We start from the raw sequence: 21,396 nt of genomic DNA, 5'->3' as shown, positions 1-21,396 counted from the left end.
GAACAGCCATCCCCAGGAGTGCGGAGGGGCTGCGGGGCGGAGGACTAGCCCCGGGCACTTGGGGATGGAGAGCAGCCCTGCAGCGGGAAGGCAGGGGCAAGGTGGCCGCAGTCAGGCGCCGCCCCCACCTGTGCCAGGACCACCCCAACACCGCAGCTGTGGTTCCCACACGAGCTGGTGTCCCCCCCGGGCAGGGCCCTTGGGGGCCATGTCCTTAGCTGGTGGGTGGGGGGGTTTCCTTGTCACAAGGGGTGGGCAAGGGCCAGACTCCTTAAATGTCCAGCTGTTACGGGACAGTTGGATGAACTATGAATGATAGCAGACATTCGTGTAGACGCAAAACATAAACCGTATCCCCCACCCCGACTCACAGACATAGATCCTTCCACACAGGTATCTGCTGAATTTTTCCCAAAACGCAAACGCCGTGTAAGTGAAAGAGAGTATGTGATGTTTGGTTCAGAACTTTGCTAAGCAGAGCACACGAAGCCAAGAAACCGCAGGGGCTGGCAGGGCCCTGGGGGTGTCCCAGCTGCCCGGGGTGGGGTGGGGAGCTCTGGGATTTGAGGGCGAGTGCGCTCGGAGGGGGCCGGCCCTCACCCCCACACTGGGTCCTCCCACGTGGGATGTTCTCAGAGACACACAGGTCACAGACCGCCCGTCCCTCTCTGCTTCCTGTTCCTACCGGGACAGTCAGGATGCTGTGCTGATCTTTAAAAATTCTGCGCGCGTTAGGTTATCTTGTCTGTGAATCTCACTGGAGGGCCGTGAAGGTGGGGCTGCACCATGAAGGCTGCCAAAGGCACCGGGGCCTCGGGGGGCTCAGGAGCCAGGACTCAGGGCCGGGCCCACCTTGAACAGAGTCTCGCAGAGACTGTGCGGTTGAGGCTGCGGAAGACAGGGGGTCTGGGGGGCTGCCGTTCTTCCTTATGGGACGAGGAGCAGGGGAGGGGTCTTCCCCAGGGGCCCACGTGGCTCGGGACTGGGAAGCAGAGAGCCTGGAAAGACTCAGGTTTGGCGACCTGTTCAACCCAGAGGGCAAGAAGCAGGAGATGCATGCGGGCCGCTGGGCGGCTCCCCCAGGCACCTCTGGTGGGACGCGCGCTCTAGCGGCCGCTCTCATCCCCCTGCATGAGGGACATGTCCCCAGGCTGGGCCTGGCTCCAGAAGCGTTCCCAGGCCATGTGCACGGGAAGGGGCGGCTTGGGAGGCCCAGGGGAGCCTCGGGGACAGGACACTGAGTATAATGTGACATCTATACGCACACAAGGCCTCATGGACGTGGCTGCGCCCTCTCAGGACCTAGACGACAAGCGTCCCCAGAAGGCTGGCGAACACAGCGTCTGCGACAGACCAAGTACCGTGCACCCCGAGCGGATGCTCACCGGCCGTCAGCCATGCGTGAAAACCCCATCCTGACGGAACACAAGAGCGACTGGGGCGCAGGGTCACAACTGGGGCAGCAGCTACCTCCCAGGATTTGGGGATAGACTCATACACCTGCTGGTGAGCGTGGGGGAGGGGAGCCGCAGCAGCGGGCACATGACCGCAGCCTGGAGGAGGATGGCAGAGACCCCGGCGGCGGACGGGACTCGGCATGCAGGGAGCCACGCGCCCACGGGCGGCCGGGGAACCAGCACAGGCGGCCGGCACACGCGCCACAGCTCCCCCAGCCCCGAGAGGGAGGTGACGCGGAGCAGGATGAGCCGTGACGGCTGACGGCGGGCTGCTCACATCCGCTCAGCGGCCGCGGCTGCTGGGGCTCCATCACACCTCCTCCCCTCGGCAACGTGCTTTGAAAATATTCTCTGGGAATGCGGGCAGCAGCTGTGCTGGCCACACCGTCCCGGGGAACAGACCGGCCCGGGGAAGCCTCGCTCCCCACACTCAGGAGGGGGCACACGCAGCATTGCTGACCCCACACAAGCCGATCTGATGAGATGAAGCAGGTTAGAACGCTGGGTTTTCCCCAGGACCTGCTGGCTCTCCGTGCAAACAAAGGATGCCGTGTTTACTTAATACCATTGTCTACATCTCGTGGTAAGTGGCACATTTTACAGTCTGAATGCCAGGAACCCTGACTACTTCTTTCAAATCGGATCTATTTTATTTCACAGCAGGTGACAGCTACCAAACAGGTTTTTTTTTTTTTCTCCTTCAAAGCATCATGGCTCCGTATCAGCACGGATTTTACATTCTCACACATAAACACACACACACACCCAAAATAATGCATTAACAAATCTGTTTGAAAACACCACCCTCTCTTCATCATCTATACATATCTAAAGCGTAATTACATAGACACTCGGTCTCGGAACCTAGCAACAGTATCCAAGCGATCCTCAGGCGGCTCATCAGACACCCAAACTCACACATCAGCTCAATGGGCTTCATTTAAAAAAAAACCAGAACCTCTCGCTTCTCTCCCCCGTAGCTGCGGAAGGACAAGATATAGGAAAACAAACCTTGTTCCGCTGAAGAAGAACAACCCATGTCATTTAATCCATCTGACAGTGCATGTCCCCATAGAGCCAGGCAAAAACAAAAATAACAAAGGTGGTAAAAAAAAAAAAAAAAAGGTTATCTCAGTCCAAAGCTTATCAGCTTGCAACACGCTTAATCTTTGCATGACTATTTCGGACTCGAGCTCCCCAGCTCCCCGAGAGCCTTGCTTTGGGGGACCTCCACCCTACAGGAGCCATCGCAAACGCTCGATGGCAAAAGCTTTTAAGACTCGCTGGGCTCATGGACTCAGCCGCAGCTCAGCTGTGGATCACAACAAGCAGGATTAACTTTGGTATTCACGCTCGCTTTTAAACCATCACTTTCTCCGAGTGGGCAAATAAAACCACCCAGTGGAGGTCACAATTAATTTTTTAAAAGAGGGAGGGAGTTTTTTTTTTAAAAAAAGAAAAAAAGAAAAAAACTGAAGCACAGCACCGGTGAGAAGCAACCTGCACGCTGGCCGGACCGTGAACAGAACGCTTCACGGCAAGATGCAATCTCTCCTTTAAAGGGATAGGGTGGCATCCACTCAGCAAGCCCGATCCACTTCCGGATTCCGCAGACCTCGGAGGGCCCATTCATCAGCTCACCGCGACCCGACAGGTTCAGTGTCCTCCCCCAGCGCCACATCAGAACCTCTGAAGTACCCTGATCTCTCGGCCGGGCACTTTCGTGTCTAGAAAACAAAGGCTCTGTGGCTTGAGGTGGGGGGAATACTTGAGCTGTTCAAGGGACTTTTCCAGGAAGGCACCTCATTGGGCTATAGGCAGAAAGTCAGCAACATTTTAATGGACTCATTCTGAAGAGTCAAAATCAACCCCAAGCCCAACCTGGAATCTGGGGATCCTTCCACCATGTTTTATCTTCAAAAATGCAATCCAACACCACGGAGGCAATGCTGAGTCTCACCTTCATCTCCTCTGAGTTCGGGATCCTGACAAGTGAAGCTGGGCCCCCCAAAATGCTGCCCCAGCCCCCACTGAGCCCCACTAGATGTCTGACAGTCCTGGCAGCAAGCACCACGGGCTCGTCCTGGTGGAGTAAAGAGCCCAAAGCCTCAGATGTAGGACCTGAGACCCTGCTCTCCTGGATGCCTTCTACACCGTGGTGTGGCTCAGAAATTCAAATTTGCTGAAGATCATAAAGCAGAAAGAAGGCCCCCATCCCAGCCCTCCCCAGCACCCCCACTGTGATTTTCAAGGCTGCAGCAAAAGGCAAATGGTCCCTGGAGTTCCCCCCGCAATCATATCAGACGCTCACCACCCAAGAGTCTGGGGCAGACAAAACGTCACCTCGACCAAGACAGACAGTCAGCACCCCCACAGGTCACAGAGGAGGTGGGGTCCCGGAGCCAAGACCCTCATAGAAGCTGGAACAGCAAAGCCACGTGGCCACAGACCCTCACATACGACCCACCAGAGACCCCCAATCTCACATGGCCCCAGAGTGACCCGCTGTGGGTGGAAACACTGACCCCCACTCCCCACACGACCCACTTGCCCCCGTGTTCCCCACTTAGACCACACTCGGGGGGATCAGGGCATTACATTCCGGCAAACGCACCCAACCAAGCACTGACGTGCTCACAGGACTCGGCTCCTCAACCCCCAACTCCTGGTGCCATGAGGCCAGGGATTTATGTTGAGAAGAGAGAGCAGGGGCTGAAGGTGGAGTGGGCACACTGGCAAAGAGAGGGGTCGCCCACTCGGCTGGCATTTCCCAAGGCCCCGCGGTGCGCCAGGCTTCCCCGGTGGCTCAGTGCTAAAGAATCGGCCTGCATTGCAGGAGATTTGCAGGACACACAGGTTGCATGGCTGGATCGGGAAGATCCCCGGGAGGAGGAAATGGCAAGCCACATTAATGTTCTTGCCTGGGAAGTTCCGAGGACAGAGGAGCCTGGCAGGCTACAGTCCATGGGGTCACAGAGGCTGACCAACTGACTGACTGGCCGCACGACTGACCGACTAAACAAGAACCGTGCGCCAGGCAGGGAACGGTCCAGAGGGACAGTCAGACGGCACCGTGGGTGACCTCCCACGGCTGACGGCAGCCCTGGACCCCGTGTGTGCCTGCGCTTCGTCATTCAGTTGTGTCCAGCTCTTCTGTGCCCTCATGGACTGTAGCCCGCCAGGCTCCTCTGTCCACGGAATTTCCTAGGCGAAGACACTGGAGTGGGTTGCCAAGTCCTTCTCCAGGGGATCCCCAGCCAGGGACTGAACCCACGTCTCCTGCACCGGCAGGTGGGTTCCTTACCGCCGAGCCACCTGGAAGCCCCTGCAGTGTCTGTACCCCAGTCTGAATCCTACTGCTTCTGACGACCCCTCTGCAGCCCCCAGGCCTGGCCTCAAGCCATCTCCCAAGTGTCCTCCTCCTCCGCCCACCCCTGCCCTCTCGGCCCATCTGGGGAGCAGAGTTCGGCAGACACATACTCAGCTCTGGTGACCGCAGAGCCCTGGGCCGGGACCAGGGGACCAGAGAACTTCCTGCAGGGCGATCCTGCTGTCAGCGGTCTGGGACCCAAGAACCCTCATCCCCCCTCTCCTTCCTCCAACCACTCGTCCAGCCCTGGTTCCAACAGCAGCCTGTGTGAAGACCCCCGAGCTCCCTGGCCCCAGCCTGCACTGCTGCCTGAAGCTCTCGAGCGTGGCCCTGTTTTTCTGGGTGCACATGGAGATGGGGAGCCTGGTGGTGAAGAGCTCAGAGTCCTCCCCCTGGGTCAGATGGGCCTGGCTTCAAAGCCTGGCTCGGCCCATCACTCTGGCATGTGGTTCTGGGGGAGTCCTGGCTGGGAGATGCCCCTGGACCCTGCCCAAGCCCCCTGGCGCTCAGCGGGACCCCAGAGGCACTGCAACGCCCAGTGAAGGGTCCTCCCTGGCACAGAGCAAGCCTGAACCAACAGGAACTTGAGGCGGTGGGTAAATACACGGGTCGCCTCACCCTGGGGTGAGACAAGGCCAAGGCCAGCTCCTGCGACCCCCCGGGGTTCCAACAACACCCGGCCTCAGCTGCCTGCAGTGCCAGCTCACTAAGGCACCGGGCTGGCCTCCCGTCTGCCCGGACTTACGCTGTGCTCCCGCCGCTGCGGTCTGGCACCCTCTCCACGGCAAAGCCGACCCAAATGCCATGCGTCCTACATCCAGCCCATCCTCGGTCACACAGAGACAGCGACACATCCTTGGAGGAGCGACGGAACATGAGATGCTGGGCACGCAGGCTCGGCAAGGGTGGACATCTGCCTGGGGTCACTCATCTACCCAGAGGCAGGGCGGCTCTCTGAGGCAGGAGGTACAGACCCCCACAGAGGACTTAGCGAGACCCACTCGGGGCATGGGACAGGGCCAGACCCTCCCCACCGCACATTCAGCATCCGGCCCCGCTGGTCGCAAGGGCAGATGCAAAGCTGGGGTGGCCACGGGGCAAAGAGCAAACCACCGAGTTCAAACCTAGAGGTTCAGTTCACGGGCTGCGGAACCGAGATCTCAGGATGGATTTACTGTGAGTCCAAGAATGAACACAGCGAGGGACGTCTGCACCCGTGAAGGGCCCGCAGCCTTTGCGAGGTCTTCGGCAGAACCGATTTAAAAGGCACAGTTTGCTGGTTCACAGTCAGAGATGCTGAGTCAGACGACTCAGAGGCAACAAGTCTTCCCCCCAACCCCCCTGGCCTCCCTTGGAGATGCTGGAAGGACCCGGCAGGGAGCACAGATTTCCCGTGCTAACTGTCCCCTTTAGGACACAGCAGGAAAAGTCCCTGGCGCAGGGAACAGAGAGCATGTGCTGATAGTAAACGCCACCCCACATCTTCCCGGAGCCCCCGGTGTCTACACAGGTGCAGCAGGAGGGCCTCCAACCCCAATCCCTGCAGCCGGAACCACGGACGTCGCACGCACCTGCTGTGATCATCCCACCTCTCGACAGGCCAAGCCCTTACAGTTTAAAGAAATCATTGATGGGAGTGGGTGAGTGGTAATTAAGATGTGTTCACTCAACAAACAGGTATTCTTCTTATAATAAAAAAATATGTTTGTAGAGAGGCGTTTATATCCCAGATAAGGAACAGGAGAGACAAGCCAGAAATCTCCCCGATCCGGGTTTTAAAATCAGCACTTTTTTGAGTTTGTGGCTGGGGCGAGAAGGGGAGTAAATCTGTAGGGCGGGGCTGGGGGGCGGCAGGCAGAGTCTGTAGTTTCTCCTGTCTCCCTCCCGACAGCCAGCCTGAGTAAGGAAGCCCCTTCACACCTCCCCGGGCTCAGGGGAAATCAGGACGGTAGCCCCAAGTTTGTCACCATCACAGGAACTCGGAGATCCTGGATCCCCCGGACCGCTAACCACCCCAGGATCGTGGGAGGGGCTTGCACGCCTCCTCCTGGTGGTCTGCCCCGCTCAACAAGAGTTCCAATTCCCTTCACGGCAACCGGTATTTTTGTACCATTCTCTCGTATTAGGGGGTGGTGGGAAGAGTTGGGAGGGCTCAGTTCATCCTCTAGCGTGCTGTGCGGACATGAACTCATCCACCCGCATAGTGTGCTTAGGGAGAGGCCGACGCGGCCAGGCAGGATGCCCGGATCTCAGAGCAATTAGGAGGTTTGGCCCTGGCTCGCGGGAGGACTCGCATCAACATCGGGTGCGGGAGACCCCGATGCTTGGCACAGGGGACCGGATGAGGCAAGCGAGACATCCGGCTCCGCATCCTTGTGCGATTCTCGAGGTAGCTGGGTGCCCACCAGACATTCGACACGGAAAAGACCAGACAGCCAGACGCACGGGATCGCTCACCCGCCCTGCGCCCAATCCGGGGGAGCGATCCAGGCAACAAGACACAGAGGCCATCCGGCGACTCCTCCAGGCGCCCTGGAGCCCCGGGGCCCGCCCCCTGGATGGGGTGGCGCCGTCTGGAGATCTCACCGCTGCTGGTCCAGTGGGCCTGCTCCCCGCTGCAAGTCCGCTGTAAGCCCGGGGCCGGAGGGAACAGGCCAGAGGGCTCTTCCAAGATGCAAGACTGGGCCCAGCCACCGGCAGGGCGGTGGGACAGAGGAGGAGCCACAGGGACAGTCCTCCTGGTCGGCACGAGGGGTACTGAAAAGGGGAGCGGTTATCAGCAGACAGAGCCAGGGACGCAGAGGCGGGAGAGGGAGGGGGACGCCCCCGGCTCTTCCTGCCTCCTTTCATCGCCATCTCCGACTTTAAACAGAATCGCGCGTGTTACAGAATCCCCCCCGCAAACTCATCTCAATCGGTCGCAAGGCGATCTGGTTCTCCAGTTGGACGGCAAGGCCCTGCAGCCATCGCCGGCACCCTCGCCTGACATCTAAGGGGTTCCGTACCCCGACCCCGCCACACATCAAGAAGATGCAGCAACAGAGACGGAGAAGATGCTCAGACTCTGTTCCCGTGAAGTTTGGCTTAAATCAGACTCCGAACCAATCCGGCGAGGTGACCAGAGTCCCCGCGCGGTTCACTGGCAGACAGCCAGCCCACTCACCGATGTCGGTCTCCTTGTGGTTCTTGATGTACTCGGCCAGCTCAAAGTTGCCGGCAATGATCGCCACCTGCCAGAAGAGGAAATCACGTTAAAGCGCCAAGTGCGGGACACACTGCCCATCCTGACGGCCTAAGAGCAAAAGAAGCCCAATCAGAGCTGCTTTTGAAAAAATAAGAGATATTCCCCCTTTCCAGGTTTCCTGAGATACAGCCGATCCCCAGCACTAAGCTGAAGGACTGCAGCCTGATGACTTGGATATTTTGCCCCGGTGAGTTTAGTTAACGTCAATCGCCCCATATGGCTACACACACCGTTTCTTCCGTAGGACTTCGCTGGTGGCCCAGTGGCTGAGACTCTGCGCTCCCAATGCAGGTGGACGGGGTTCGACCCCTGGTCGGGGAACTAGATCCCACGTGCTGCAACTAAAAACGATCCTCCGTGTCGCAAGGAAGATCAAAGAACCCGCGTGCTGCAACTAAGACCCAGTGCAGCCAAATAAATAATCTTTCTTCAAATGTGAACAATTTATCCAGAAGATTTTCTTTAAAAAACAAAGCAAAACTTTTTTTCCCTTGTGATGAGAACTTGAAGGATCTACTCTTACCAACTTTCAAGTGAAGCACGTAGCAGTGCTACCGACAACCATCGTGCTGAACACGACATCCTCGGGGCTAGTTTGTCTTGTAACTGGAAGTCCTAATCGGGACCATCTTCACCCATTTCCCCAGCCCCCGCCCCGGGAACCACAAAAAATCTGATCTCTTTTTCTATGAGTTTGTTTAGACACTGCAACAAACTGAGGTTGTACAACGTTTATCTTTGTCTGATTTCGGGCCGTGTAGGCCCTCAAGGCCCATGCACGGTGTGGACCAGTCCGAGCTGCAGAAACAGCAGCCACCACACCCATCAGCCCGACCAGAGGCTCCTCCTCCCTCTTGGCCCCCTTCTCCGGGGCCCTGGCCATTCTTGCATCACGAGGTCGTCATTCCGCAAGAATCTACGTGAGACAGTCCTCTGCCCAGAAGGCCACGGTGGGGGCAGGTCGAGGGACTGAGCCTGGAAACCCCCCGGAATGCATGCTGCATTCCCACCAGTCCTGACCGGTCCCAACATGCTCCCCAGAGGTGGGGGGGAGGCATCCGTTCCGCTGATTGTCCCCATAGCTAGAGGGATGGGGAACCTCAAAAAGCACTCACAGCTCTTCACTGGGTTTCAGTGAAGCAGAAAAAACTCCACCTGTGCACAGCTTAAACCAGCACCTATAGGCAAGGGTCCAGCTCAAGCCACACAGACACAGTGACTAAAGCAAAGAAGCCACGTGGTCCGTGATGCACTGAGGCAGCCAGGCAGGCAAAGACAAAGGCCCTGGGGTAGCCCCGGGGCCCCTGGGGAGACTTGATGCAGAGCCCACAGGGGCAGGGCTCTCCATGCCCCAACAGGAAGCCCTGGGCCCAGGGGGGTGGCCGTCTCCACCCTCAAATGAGCCGGGCGTTAAGATGCCAGCCTGCAGACACACACGTCAACCGTCAGTCTACTGGCAGCGATAATGTGGGTGGGCCTTCCCCGATCCTTTGGAGGCCTTCAGCGCAAACGCTGAGATTTGCTGGAGGAGACGTTCCGCCTTGAGGCTGCAACACCAGCTCCTGCCTGAGTTCCCAGCCTTCCCTTCCGACTGCAGACTTGCCAGCCCCCACAGTCTTGGGAGCCAAATTCCTGCAAGAAATTTCTTAAACATACATGTCTCCATCCTGCCAGCTCTGTTTCCCTGGAGAAACCTGCTTGACACGGCTCCATATGGGGGCCGGGGGGCTGTGGTGCTACAGACCCCAGACCTCTGTCTTTGGAAGTGACACTGACTTCAGCTCTTGGGCATCACCTAATGCTTGGTGTCCTGCAAGGATGCCACTGACTGGAACAGCCTGGAGACAAATTCAGCCTCCTCCCGGTCTGCTAATGTCAGGGGAGCCACGGCAGCCCCTGTCTGCACCAGGTGGGGGTCCTGAGAGTGGACAGCAAAGGCCATTTCAGCGACAGGCCCTCTGGGGCCTCCCTCATAGCTCAAATGGTAAAGAATCTGCCTACAATGTGGGAGACCAGAGTTCGATCCCTGGGTCAGGAAGATCCCCTGGAGAAGGGAATGGCAACCCACTCCAGTATTCTTGCCTGGAGAATCCCATGGACAGAGGAGTCTGGTGGGCTCCAGTTCATGGGGTTGCAAAGAGTTGGACATGACTGAGCAACTCTGCCCCTCTCTCTCTCTCTCTCTCTCTCTCTCTCACACACACACACACACACACACACACACTGAGGTTCTGCAGACACAGAAGCGGATTAGAAGCACCTGGTGAATGGAGCTTCACCAGCCTCCTGAGGGTGACCGTCCATCTGGGATGCAGGTTTCAGATGGTGGATCCTTGAAACACAGAAGGGGGACTTCCCTGGTGGTCCAGCAGTTAAGACTTCACCTTCTAATGTAGGGGATGTGGGTTCAACCCCTGGTTGGGCAGCTAAGACCCCCACATGCCTCTCAGCCAAAAAAATCCAAAACTTATAACAGAAACAAAATTGTAACAAATTCAATAAAGGCTTTAAAAACGGTCCACATCAGAAAAAAAAGAAAGAAAGAACACAACAAGGACAGAGGTTAGGAACCTAAGCAGGAGGTCCACAGAGGCCCTGAGAATCCAGTGACCTAGTCTGCTGGCATTTATGACATGAACATAAAAGGAGGGGTCTACAGGGTGACCCATGACATGTAACCCAATGTCATTTAGGGGACAACTAGTCAGAGTCATTCCTTGTTGGAATTCCCTGGTGGTCCAGTGGGTAGGATGCCATGCTTTCCTTGCAAAGGCCTGGGTTCAATCCCTGGTCAGGAAACTAGGATCCCACAAGTGTCATAGTGCAGTTAAAAAAAAAAAAAAAAAAAGCATCATTCCTTGTCTTCCAGCCAAACTCTCAAAGGTAAAACCCACTCCCACCCATCAGGAAGGCTATTATCAAAAGACAGAAAATAAGAAGTGTTGGTAAGGATGTGGAGAAATCGGAAGGTTTGTGTATTGCGGGGTGTCGGGGGGGGGGATATAAAATGGTACAGCCGCTGTGGAAAACAGTGTTGAAGTTCCTCAAAAAAAATCCTACATAGACATGATCCAGCAGCCCTGCTTCTGGGGATTTGTACCCAGGGGATCTGAAAGCAGGGATAATGGTTAATTCTTCATGTCAACTTGGCTGGGCCACAGACGACCTAGACGTTTGGCCAGAAGTTACCCTGGGTGTTTCTGGATGAGATTAGCATCTGAATCAGTAGATTGAGTAAAGCCGATTGCCCTCCCAGCGTGGGTGGGCCTCATCTAATCAGTTGATGACATGCCTAGAACAGAAAAGTCAAATAAGAGGGGACTTCAGCCCACCTGTGAGCTGGGACATCTGTCTTTTCCAGCCTTCAGACTCGGAGCAACATCAGCTTTTCCTGGGCCCTGAGCCTGCCGGCTTTTGGATTGGAACTTACACCACTGGCAATGCTGGGCCTTAAGTTCACTACAACCTCAGATCTTGGACTCCTTGGCCCCATAATAAATCTCTGTGTGTGTGTTTGTGTGTGTGTGTGTGTGTGTGTGTGTGTGGTGTGTGTACTCTGAGTGGGGTGCTGCTGTAACCCCACTGCAGTTGGAACCAGGCTGAAGGGGAAGCTGCTTTTGTTCTCATCACTGGTGAAACCGTCATCTCCTGGGCTCTGCAGCCAGGATGTGGAGGAAACCCACGCCCCCACCTCGAACGAAGCCTCCTCCTCTCGCCAAAACCAAATGTGCCTCCCGACACAGAGAGCTATTTATAGGTGCTCTGAGAGCCTGGCACGTCCTCACCAAAACTGGAAAACAGCTCCGTGCAAAGACAGTGATGGAAACTGCAGTCTCGGGCCACCCCCTTCTTTGGTCTTCCTTCCAGATGACCATGTCCCCTGCTCCAGACTCCTATGGCCAATTGGGAAGTGACCAACACCCAGAGACCCAGGAGCCTGGGATGGTGTCCAAATTCTGAGCATCCTGCAAGCATGTGGGGAAGGAAGTGGGTCCCAGGCTTAGGGGGTCAGAGGTCACAAACTCCACCTGACCAACTCTAAGGGGGTGTCCATCATCTCTAGGCTGAAGCCTGGAGCCCGACAGGCAGTGGGCAATTGTGCAGATTCCAGACCACAGCCCCAAGGCCTTGGCAAATCCCAGGGGGCCAGAAGCCTTTGCAAATTGATGTGTTACCCGGGCGGAGAAGGCACTGGCACCCCACTCCAGTCCTCTTGCCTGGAAAATCCCATGGACAGAGGAGCCTGGTGGGCTGCAGTCCATGGGGTCGCGAAGAGTTGGACACAACTGAGCGACTTCACTTTCACTTTTCACTTTCATGCATTGGAGAAGGAAATGGCAACCCACTCCAGTGTTCTTGCCTGGAGAATCCCAGGGACGGCAGAGCCTGGTGGGCTGCCGTCTATGGGGTCGCACAGAGTTGGACATGAGTGAAGCGACTTAGCAGCAGCAGCAGCAGCAGTGTTACCCGGGGGCTTGGGGACCCCACACCAACCTTGGTGGGCTGCCTGGAGGGAGCACCTGCTGGGCAGTGGAGGCAAGCAGCATCCGTTCCACCAGAAGGCCCATCTCCAGGGGCTTCCGGCTGGGCCCCAAGCCAGAGGAAGCAGCCGGGGCACCGCCAAGGCTGCCATACGGGCAGCACCGTGCTGGTGGCCCAACAGCCTCTCCAGGCTAAAGGGGGACCCCGAGCACTCCTGGGAGACCTGCCCAGGTGAGGCCTCACCTTTGCTGGACCGCCAAGGCTGGGGGTGAAACGGCCTCCCCGTCCCCTAGCCCAGGAGTGAAGGGTACGCCCTGGGCAGTGGTCAGCCTTCACGTGGGCAGCATGGTGCCATGGTCATGGCCACAGCCTCCCCGGGGTGGACCCCTGCAGAATGGAGACCACCGACAAGGCACAATGCCTGCCCTGTAACTGGGGATCATTGCGAGCCTAGCCCTTCTGTGACACCTGGAGGACTAAAATCGTTCATACTGATAAATGGTGCACAACAGAGCCTGACGTTCCACAAAGAAAACCCAGGCCTGGGGGGCTTCTCAGATGAAGTCGCCCAAACACATAAGCAGGAACTAACACCCGTCTCACCCAAATTCCTCCAGGGAATGAAGAGGGAGAACTCCCCAACCCCATGGACGAGGCCAACACGACCCCAGTCCCAGGGGTCCAGAGGGGTGGGAGTCCTCTCTCCCGCTGAGGTTGGCATCCTGACCAAACAACAGAAAACCAATGCAGTGAATGAATGAAAGTCACTCAGTCGTGTCCAACTCTTTGCAACCCCATGGACTATATAGTCCATGGAATTCTCCAGGCCAGGATACTGGAGTGGGCACCCTTTCCCTTCTCCAGGGGATCTTCCCAACTCAGGGATCGAACCCAGATCTCCACATTGCAGGCAGATTCTTTACCAGCTGAGCCACAGGGAAGTCCAAGAATATTGAAGTGGGTAGCCTATCCCTTCTCCAGTGGACCTTCCCGACACAGGAATTGAAGCAGGGTCTCCTGCATTGCAGGCAGATTCTTTACCAACTGAACCACCGGGGAAGCCCGTAAATCAATGCAGGGATCTATCTGTTCAAAGAGGAGGACCACACCACTATGCAGGCTTCTTACAAGAATAAAGGAGCCATCAGTGCCATCCACGGCACTAAAAGAGAAGGGGGAAATCTATAGGGTCATCTTTTAAAATAGCATTTATTTCTGTTTTTTAAATTATTTACTTAGTTGGCTGTGCTGGATCTTGGCTGCAGCATGCAGGATCTAGTTCCCTGACCGGGGATTGAACCCAGGTCCCCTGCACTGGGAGCACAGAATCTTAGCCACTGGATCACCAGGGAAGTCCTTCTACAGGATCATCTTGATGGCTGCAGCGACTGTTATCAATTGTGACACTTTATCAAAAAGCATTTGATGAAACTGAATTCATGAAAAAAACCTCACAGACTAGGAATAAAAGGGAATTCAACCTGCCATCGCACCAACGAAGGATCTCCCTGGCTAAGAAGCCTCCGGGAAGCAAAGTGGTGGCTAAGATGCCTCCGGGAAGCAAAGTGGTGGCTAAGATGCCTCCAAGGACCCTGATGTGGGCTCCCTCTGCCTCACGTGGGGGTCCAGGTGGGCGGCAGGTGTGACGGCCTCACCACGTGCCTCAGCCCTGACCTCGGCTCACGCACTAGCTTCCACCAGCCCACCCAGCTTCAGCAGAGCCGACCAGCTCCCTCCACGCCGGCCTCAGGACAGGGTCCCGTGTGGGCAAAACCTAAAGCCGTGAAGCCTCCAGAGGGCAGGCTCTGGAACGTCAGTCTGCAGCACGGCTTCCGGAATGTTCTACTGGTCAGAGCACAAAACCAGAGTCCCGGCGTGAGGGGAAATACACTCCTCCTCTCTGTGGGAGGGGCTGCACGGTGCCGCAGGCGTGCTCCTCGGTCTCCTAAAATCCCACTCTGCACTGCCGTCCCGAGAGCCCCTTGGACAATACGGTGATCAAACCTGTCAATCCCAAAGGAAATCAACTCAGAATATTCACTGGAAGGACGGAAGTTGAAACTGAAGCTCTGATACTTTGGCCACCTGATGTGAAGAGCCAGCTCATTGGAAAAGACCCTGATGCTGGGCAAGATTGAGGGCAGGAGAAGAAGGGGGCGACAGAGGATGAGAGGATTGGATGGCATCACCGACTCGATGGACATGAGTTTGAGCAAAGTCCACTGCTCAGTAATGGAGGACATAGGAGGCCAGCGTGGAGCAGTCCACGGGGTCGCAGAGCCAGACATGACTTAGTGACCGAACCACAACAACGCCTGCCCAGTGACCACAGCGTGGGCACATTCCCCGGTCCCAGGGGGTGGTCTGGTTCGTCCTTTTGCACTGGAGACCAGGTGGGAGTCCCCAAGGTCACACAGGCATTCAGGATCTGCTTCGGGGCTCCAGAGTCTACACGCCAAGGTGCCGCAGACGGTGCTGGAATCAGGGCCCGGGCATCCGTGAGTTATCACCCAGGGAGGCTACGGACCAGCAGCAGAAGTGCCCCCCTCACAGGGGAGGTGCTGAGCCCCAAGGTGGGCGCTGAGAATTCACATTTATGGGGAAAAACCCATCTTCAACATTCAGAAGTTTATGGCCTGACAGTCAACACAGAGGTGAGACGATGATCCAACTGGTCTACCTTGATTTTAGCTTCTCAGTTGCCAGCTGTGGCAACGCCGAGCTAGGGAGAAACCTGCCAGGCTCCATCTGGGGAGGGACTGCGACTGCGACGCCAACTCCTCTGACGCAGAAGAGACCCTCGATGCAGGATCATCCAGTCTTCAGCTGTATAAAATATTCATGATCGTCAAGGGAAAAACAGACTTGAAAGGCATCTGAAGAGAGGTGTAAAAGTCTACCACACACACACAGATTCCTTCCTATGGACCCAGAGCATCGCCCTTCTCCCAGATGGATCTGCCAATAAAATGCAAATTTCTTCTTTGAAGTAGCAATGGCTGTGAAGGACACCGTCTGCTCCCAGGAATCTTGATAAAAAGCAAACAGTTCTTCAATGTTTGGGGGAAAAAAATACAGCCTTCAAGAGAGCAGCTCCCATTGGGACCAGCAGGTGGGTCCCATGAACCCACTGGGTACGTGTGTTTTTTCCTATTTGGCCCCTCAGTTCCTGACTCATGGGGCAGAATGAATGAGACCACTGTGTGTGGGAATCTGAGACTTGGGGGATTGCAGATGTTCCTAGATTGTAGATGTTCCTCTACCATGCTGTAATAAAGATGTCCACGGTGATCAAGCTAATACAGCAGCAACGAAAACGGCTCACATTGGCTCAACACACACACTCGCCCGGGGTTCCCAATGCAGGATCTTATTTCATCCTCACGTCTGGGAAGGAGGGCTGCTGTGTCTCCTATTTCCCAGCTGAAGGGACAGGCCCTAAGAGCTCGAGGGAGTCAGACATGCACCTGTCATGAAGGTGGACCTCATCGTCTGACCCCAAAGACCTGGGGTGTAGCCCAGTGCTCTGTACACAGCCTCGCATGGCCTTCATCCCGGAAAGTTCTCCTGTACCGGGGCTTAGCCAACTCACATGAAACTTCCTCTCACTTGAAAAGAGGTCCAGGAGAGATGAATAATGAGATTTGATTCAGAAGCAGAAAGTCAGCACCATTTTCCACAGGCCGGCAACTGAAGAAAGGATTAACAGTTGAGGCCACCAGACACCCGTGAATCAATCGGCTGGGCCATCAGAGCCAAGCCCCACAGATGGGGCGGCGAAAGCAACAGGCATTCCTGCCTCCAGGCCTGGAGGCTGGAATCCCAGACCCAGGGTGGGGCAGGGCTGGTCCCTCCTGAGGCCTCTCTCCTGGGCGTGTAGACAGTCCTCTTCATGTCCTCAGAGGATCATCCCTCTGGGTGTGTCTGAGTCCTGACCTCCTCTTATAAGGACCGAAGGTGGCACTAGTGGTAAAGAACCCGCCTGCCAATGCAGGAGATGTGAGAGACATGGGTTGAACCCCGGACACGTACGTTCCCCCGGCAGACGCTCGGATTGGAGGTGTCGGGGGCGCACACGGCTGCAGAGTCTCCTCTACGTGGGCTGTGTTTAGGATGCAGATGGTGGGGCTGCGGGCGACCGCCATGGATGAAACGCAGGAGCAGAAACTGAGTCCTCTGTCTCACTTCTACACAAAGCCTTTGTCTCCCCCACCCCCAAAACTACCTTAAGAAAATTCTCAAACACGTCTAAGAAGTTGAAGGAATCCAGCAAAGAGAATCTGTACACCATGTAACACAGCCAGGTTACACAAAGGCTTCCGTGTTGCCTGGTGTGGCGAGTGTACCTGCACCTGTGTGCACACAATGGCTTTCTGACTAACTCACTGCGATGCTTCTCCTTCTAAACGATCCCAGCATCTTCACAAAGGACCTCCTCCTACACATACGGTCACGGTCAGAAAATCGGCGTTCATTTCAGATCATCCTGTCGTGACCACTTCGCACCCAGAGTTCTCCAAGGGCCTCTTTCCCCACAATTTTCAAATTGTTTTCATTTAGGTTGAACTCCATACAGCAAAATGCTCAGAAGGTACGTATATAATTTGATGAATGCATGGGGGTTCCCAAGTGGTGCTAGTGGTAAAGAATCTGCCTGCCAGTGCAGGAGACAAGAGATTTGGGTTCAGTCTCGGGTCAGGAAGATCCCCTGGAGGAGGAAATGGCAACCCACTCCAGTATTCTTGCCTGCAAAATCCCATGGACAGAGGAGCCCAACAGGCTACAGTCCATGGGGTCGCAAAGCGTCACACATGACTGAGTAACTGAGCGTGTGCGCATGCACACACACACACACACACACACACAATCATCACTCCCGTCAAGAAATAGAGCATTCTAGATGGGCCTGGAGATTAGCATATTAAGTGAGGTAAGTCAAAAAAAACAGTATCATATGGTATTGCTTATACATGCAATCTAAAAAATGATACAAATGAATTTATTTGTATTCTCACAGAGAACAAACTTATGGCTGCCAAAGAGGAAAAGAGGGGAGGGATAAATTGGGAGCTTGGGATTAACACACACATGACCGTGTGTAAAACAGATGAACAATAAGGCACTAGTGTATAGCACAGGGAACTCTATTCAATGGTCTGTAATAACCTAGAGGAAAAGAATTTGAAAAAGAATGGCTAGAAGCATTTGTATATGAATCACTTTGCTGTTCCCCTGAAACTAACAGAACATTGTAAGCCAACTAGATGCCGATATAAAATAAAAATGAGTTTAAAAAAGAAATAGAGCATTTCCTTCACCCCTTTCTAGTCAATTTCCTCCCTCTCCCCCACCAACCGAGAGAACAGGTGACCACACGTTGCTCACGTCTGTGTGACGGACGCCACACGCGTGAACTCACATGTTACCCGCCCTTCATGCTCTGTACTTTGTTTGCTGTACTCAGCACACCGTTCACGAGCATCACTCAACCTGTTGGGTACCGCAGCTTTGGTTCTCTCGGTTCACAACCTCCCAAGGAGGGTGATGGCTGGGGACAGGGGCGGTGCAGCGTGGACTTCACAAGAAACTGCCGTCCTTCCAAAGTGGGGGTGCCGTTCTGGGCCCCCATCAGCATCACACGAGAGCTCTGGTTACCCCACGTTCTCACCAACACTTGGTGTCACCCATCTTTTTCATTTTGGCTATTTCAGTACTTTCAAGTTATATTTTTAAGTTATATTTATTCCTCCTCCTTTTATAAACCTCACCATTGCTACCTTTAAAATAAAATGAACTCGTGGTATTTGTCTTTCTCTTTCTGACCGACTTCACTTAGTAAGAAATGCTGGGCTGGAGGAAGCACAAGCTTGAATCAAGATTGCTGGGAGAAATATCAATAACCTCAAATATGCAGATGACACCACCCTTATGGCAGAAAGCAAAGAGGAACCAAAGAGTCTCTTGATGAAAGTGAAAGAGGAGAGTGAAAAAGTTGGCTTATAGCTCAACATTCAGAAAACTAAGATCAAGGCATCCAGTCTCATCACTTCATGGCAAATAGATGGGGAAACAGTGGCTGACTTTACTTTTTGGGCTTCAAAATCACTGCAGATGGTGACTCCAGCCTTGAAATTAAAAGACACTTAGTCCTTGGAAGGAAAGTTATGACCAACCTAGACAGCATATTCAAAAGCAGAGACATTACTCTGTCAACAAAGGTCTGTCTAGTCAAGGCTATGGTTTTTCCAGTGGTCATGCGTGGATGTGAGAGTTGGACCATAAAGAAAGCTGAGCACCAAAGAATTAATGCTTTTGGACTGCAGTGTTGGAGAAGACTTTTGAGAGTCCCTTGGACTATAAGGAGATCCAGCCAGTCCATCCTGAAGGAGATCAGTCCTGGGTGTTCATTGGAAGAACTGACGCTGAAGCTGAAACTCCAATACTTTGGCCATCTGACGCGAAGAGCTGGCTCATTTGAAAAGACCCTGATGCCGTTTGAGGGCAGGAGAAGATTGAGGGCAGGAGAAGGAGACGACAGAGGATGAGATGGTTGGATGGCGTCATCGACTCAATGGACATGAGTTTGGGTAGACTCCAGGAGTTGGTGATGGACAGGGAGGCCTGGCGGTTCATGGGGTCACAAAGAGTCGGACATGCCTGAGCGACTGAACTGAACTGAACTTCGTGAGATGCTCTCTAGTTGCGTCCATCTGCTGTGAATGGCACTGCTTCGTTCTCGTTTATGGCTGAGCGGTAAATCCGGCACAAACGAACGTATCTATGAAACAGAAGTGGACAATGGACTCGTGGCTGCCAAGGGGAGGGGGCTGGAGGAGGGGCGCCTGGGGGTTTGGGGTTAGCAGACGCAAACAGTGTCTGTAGGATGGGCAAACACCAAGGTCCTACCGCATAGCACAGGACACCACGGTAAACATCCTGTGAAAAGCCATAATGGCAAGGAAAACAAACGTAGAAAAGAAGGTAAGTATGTGTCTGAGTTACTGTCCTGCATGGTAGAGACGGGCACGACATTGTAAAGCAACTGTACTTCAATAAAAATAAAAAGAACGTTCCATTTCCCCAGACGTTTGAAAAAATGATGATTCCAAGACTCAGACCAAGAACTGAGAAACTCAACCTCACTTAAGCCACTGCTAATAAAACAGTCCCTGCAGCTTCCACGGGGCCAGGGAGCGTGAGAAAAGAAAAGTCACCGCTATTTCCCCAGAAACATCGCTTCTTCCCCGCACTCCAGTAACAAGGGGAGGACAGCGGTAGCAGGGATCAGCTTGTGAAGCTGGCGATAAAACTTCCAAGTTGACCTCATATACACACACAGAATGTTTCATTTTATTCAGGGATGTGAAGAAAGTTGAACAAATTACATTACAAAAGCTGACAACCGTGCTTGTGTGGTAACACAAGGCTGTAAGGAAAGTGAGCTGCTTTGGTCTTCAGGAGAAATTTTACTGGCTCACCTTCGACAAGAAACAACCAAACAAACATGTTCACTAAAACTGCCGGCACGAGTCACAAGGGGGAGAGGCTGAGCTCTGAACGGAAGTGCTCCCATCGAAGCCTGAAGATCTTCGGTGGAATCTGCCCTGTGTCTTCAGTCCCCCAGCAGCTGTGGTCTCATCACACACCTTCAAAGGCAAGTTCCAGGTTCAGACCACCGGCTGCCCCACGTCTCCAGTGGAGACATGAAAAAGGAAGCAAAACCCTCACATCCTGTCTTCCTCTTCCCCTCCCTCAACTCCTCCCAGCGTGTTTACAGATACATTCAGCTTAGGTCACGTCCTTTAGATAAAAAAGCCATCAACTTACAATGGATCCCACTGCTCCAAGAGAAATATTACATAAAGAGCACTTTCTTCACTCTTTTCTCACACGCATCTTACATGACAGCTCCTATTATTAAAACGTGGACCACTCAGGGGAGGATACACCAAATACCCAGAGGATTCTACTTGCTAAATGCATGGGATGGATGTGAATTAAATTCAACACGATTAAATAACAGAAAATTGCATTTAAATACCTTTAGGAATAAAACAAGACAGCAATGAAACATGAGACGTTGACTGCATTAGGAAAAATCTGGGGGTGGTGGTTTCGATTCTTTGTAAACAGCAGGTAAAGTCTGGAAGGAAGAAGAACACAGAGGACGCAGCCAGAAGGGAGGAAAGGGGGAAAGATGGCAAAGAAGAAAGGGGCAGTTTTCCTAAAGAAGCCTTGTTTCAAACCACAAAAGAGAGAAGCTGAGGACGCAGATGTTCCCACACTGGGGTCTGGGGTCTAAAAGAGATGATTCTGTCTTTGGATGTTGGCGCATTTTAAGACGTGCCCCAGAACTCACACTGAAATATAACCCCTAAGGGCCTTCTGCTGGGAAGAAAGAAGTGGACACATGGGGCCCTTCCGTAACTGCTGGCTGGCCCAGTCAGAGCAGCCCTTGCCCCTCACAACACACCGCTTGGTTTGACTGTACCAGCATCTAAGTCACAGGTCCCTGACTTCCGGGATCTGATGCCTGATGATGTGAGGTGGAGCTGATACAACAATAACAGAAACCAAGTGCACAATGTAATGTGCTTGAATCACCCCAAAACCACCCACACGCCCCCCATCTGGGGAGAAATCGTCTTCCACGCAACTGGCCCCTGGTGCCGAAAAGGTTGGGGACGGTTGCTAAGTGTTCAGGTGATGCTCACTCTGCTTTAGGGGAAGCAGCTGACATCAGGATGCTATCGTTAGAGCAGCCACGTGAGGATCTTGTTCAGTCGCTCAGTCGTGTCTGACTCTTCGTGACCCCAGGGACTGCAGCACATCAGGCTTCCCTG

The 21,396-nt window shown here is 54.3% G+C and overlaps 1 protein-coding gene across 1 annotated transcript in view; it reads right to left on the bottom strand.

Moving 5' to 3' along the window:
• The window catches only part of SHANK2 (SH3 and multiple ankyrin repeat domains 2), a 552,597-nt gene that overhangs the window by 345,425 nt on the left and 185,776 nt on the right, over positions 1-21,396 (bottom strand). Inside the window, exon 10 of the mRNA XM_061161522.1 lies at positions 7,991-8,057. Within this exon, the coding sequence (XP_061017505.1) occupies positions 7,991-8,057 (67 nt within the window). The remainder of the gene's footprint in view (positions 1-7,990; positions 8,058-21,396) is intronic.

Source organism: Dama dama, chromosome 2, assembly GCF_033118175.1.
Source record: "Dama dama isolate Ldn47 chromosome 2, ASM3311817v1, whole genome shotgun sequence".
Taxonomy (NCBI): Eukaryota; Metazoa; Chordata; class Mammalia; order Artiodactyla; family Cervidae; genus Dama; species Dama dama.
The sequence above is the reverse complement of the archived record's forward strand: the minus strand, read 5'-3'. Positions and strand labels throughout refer to the sequence as shown.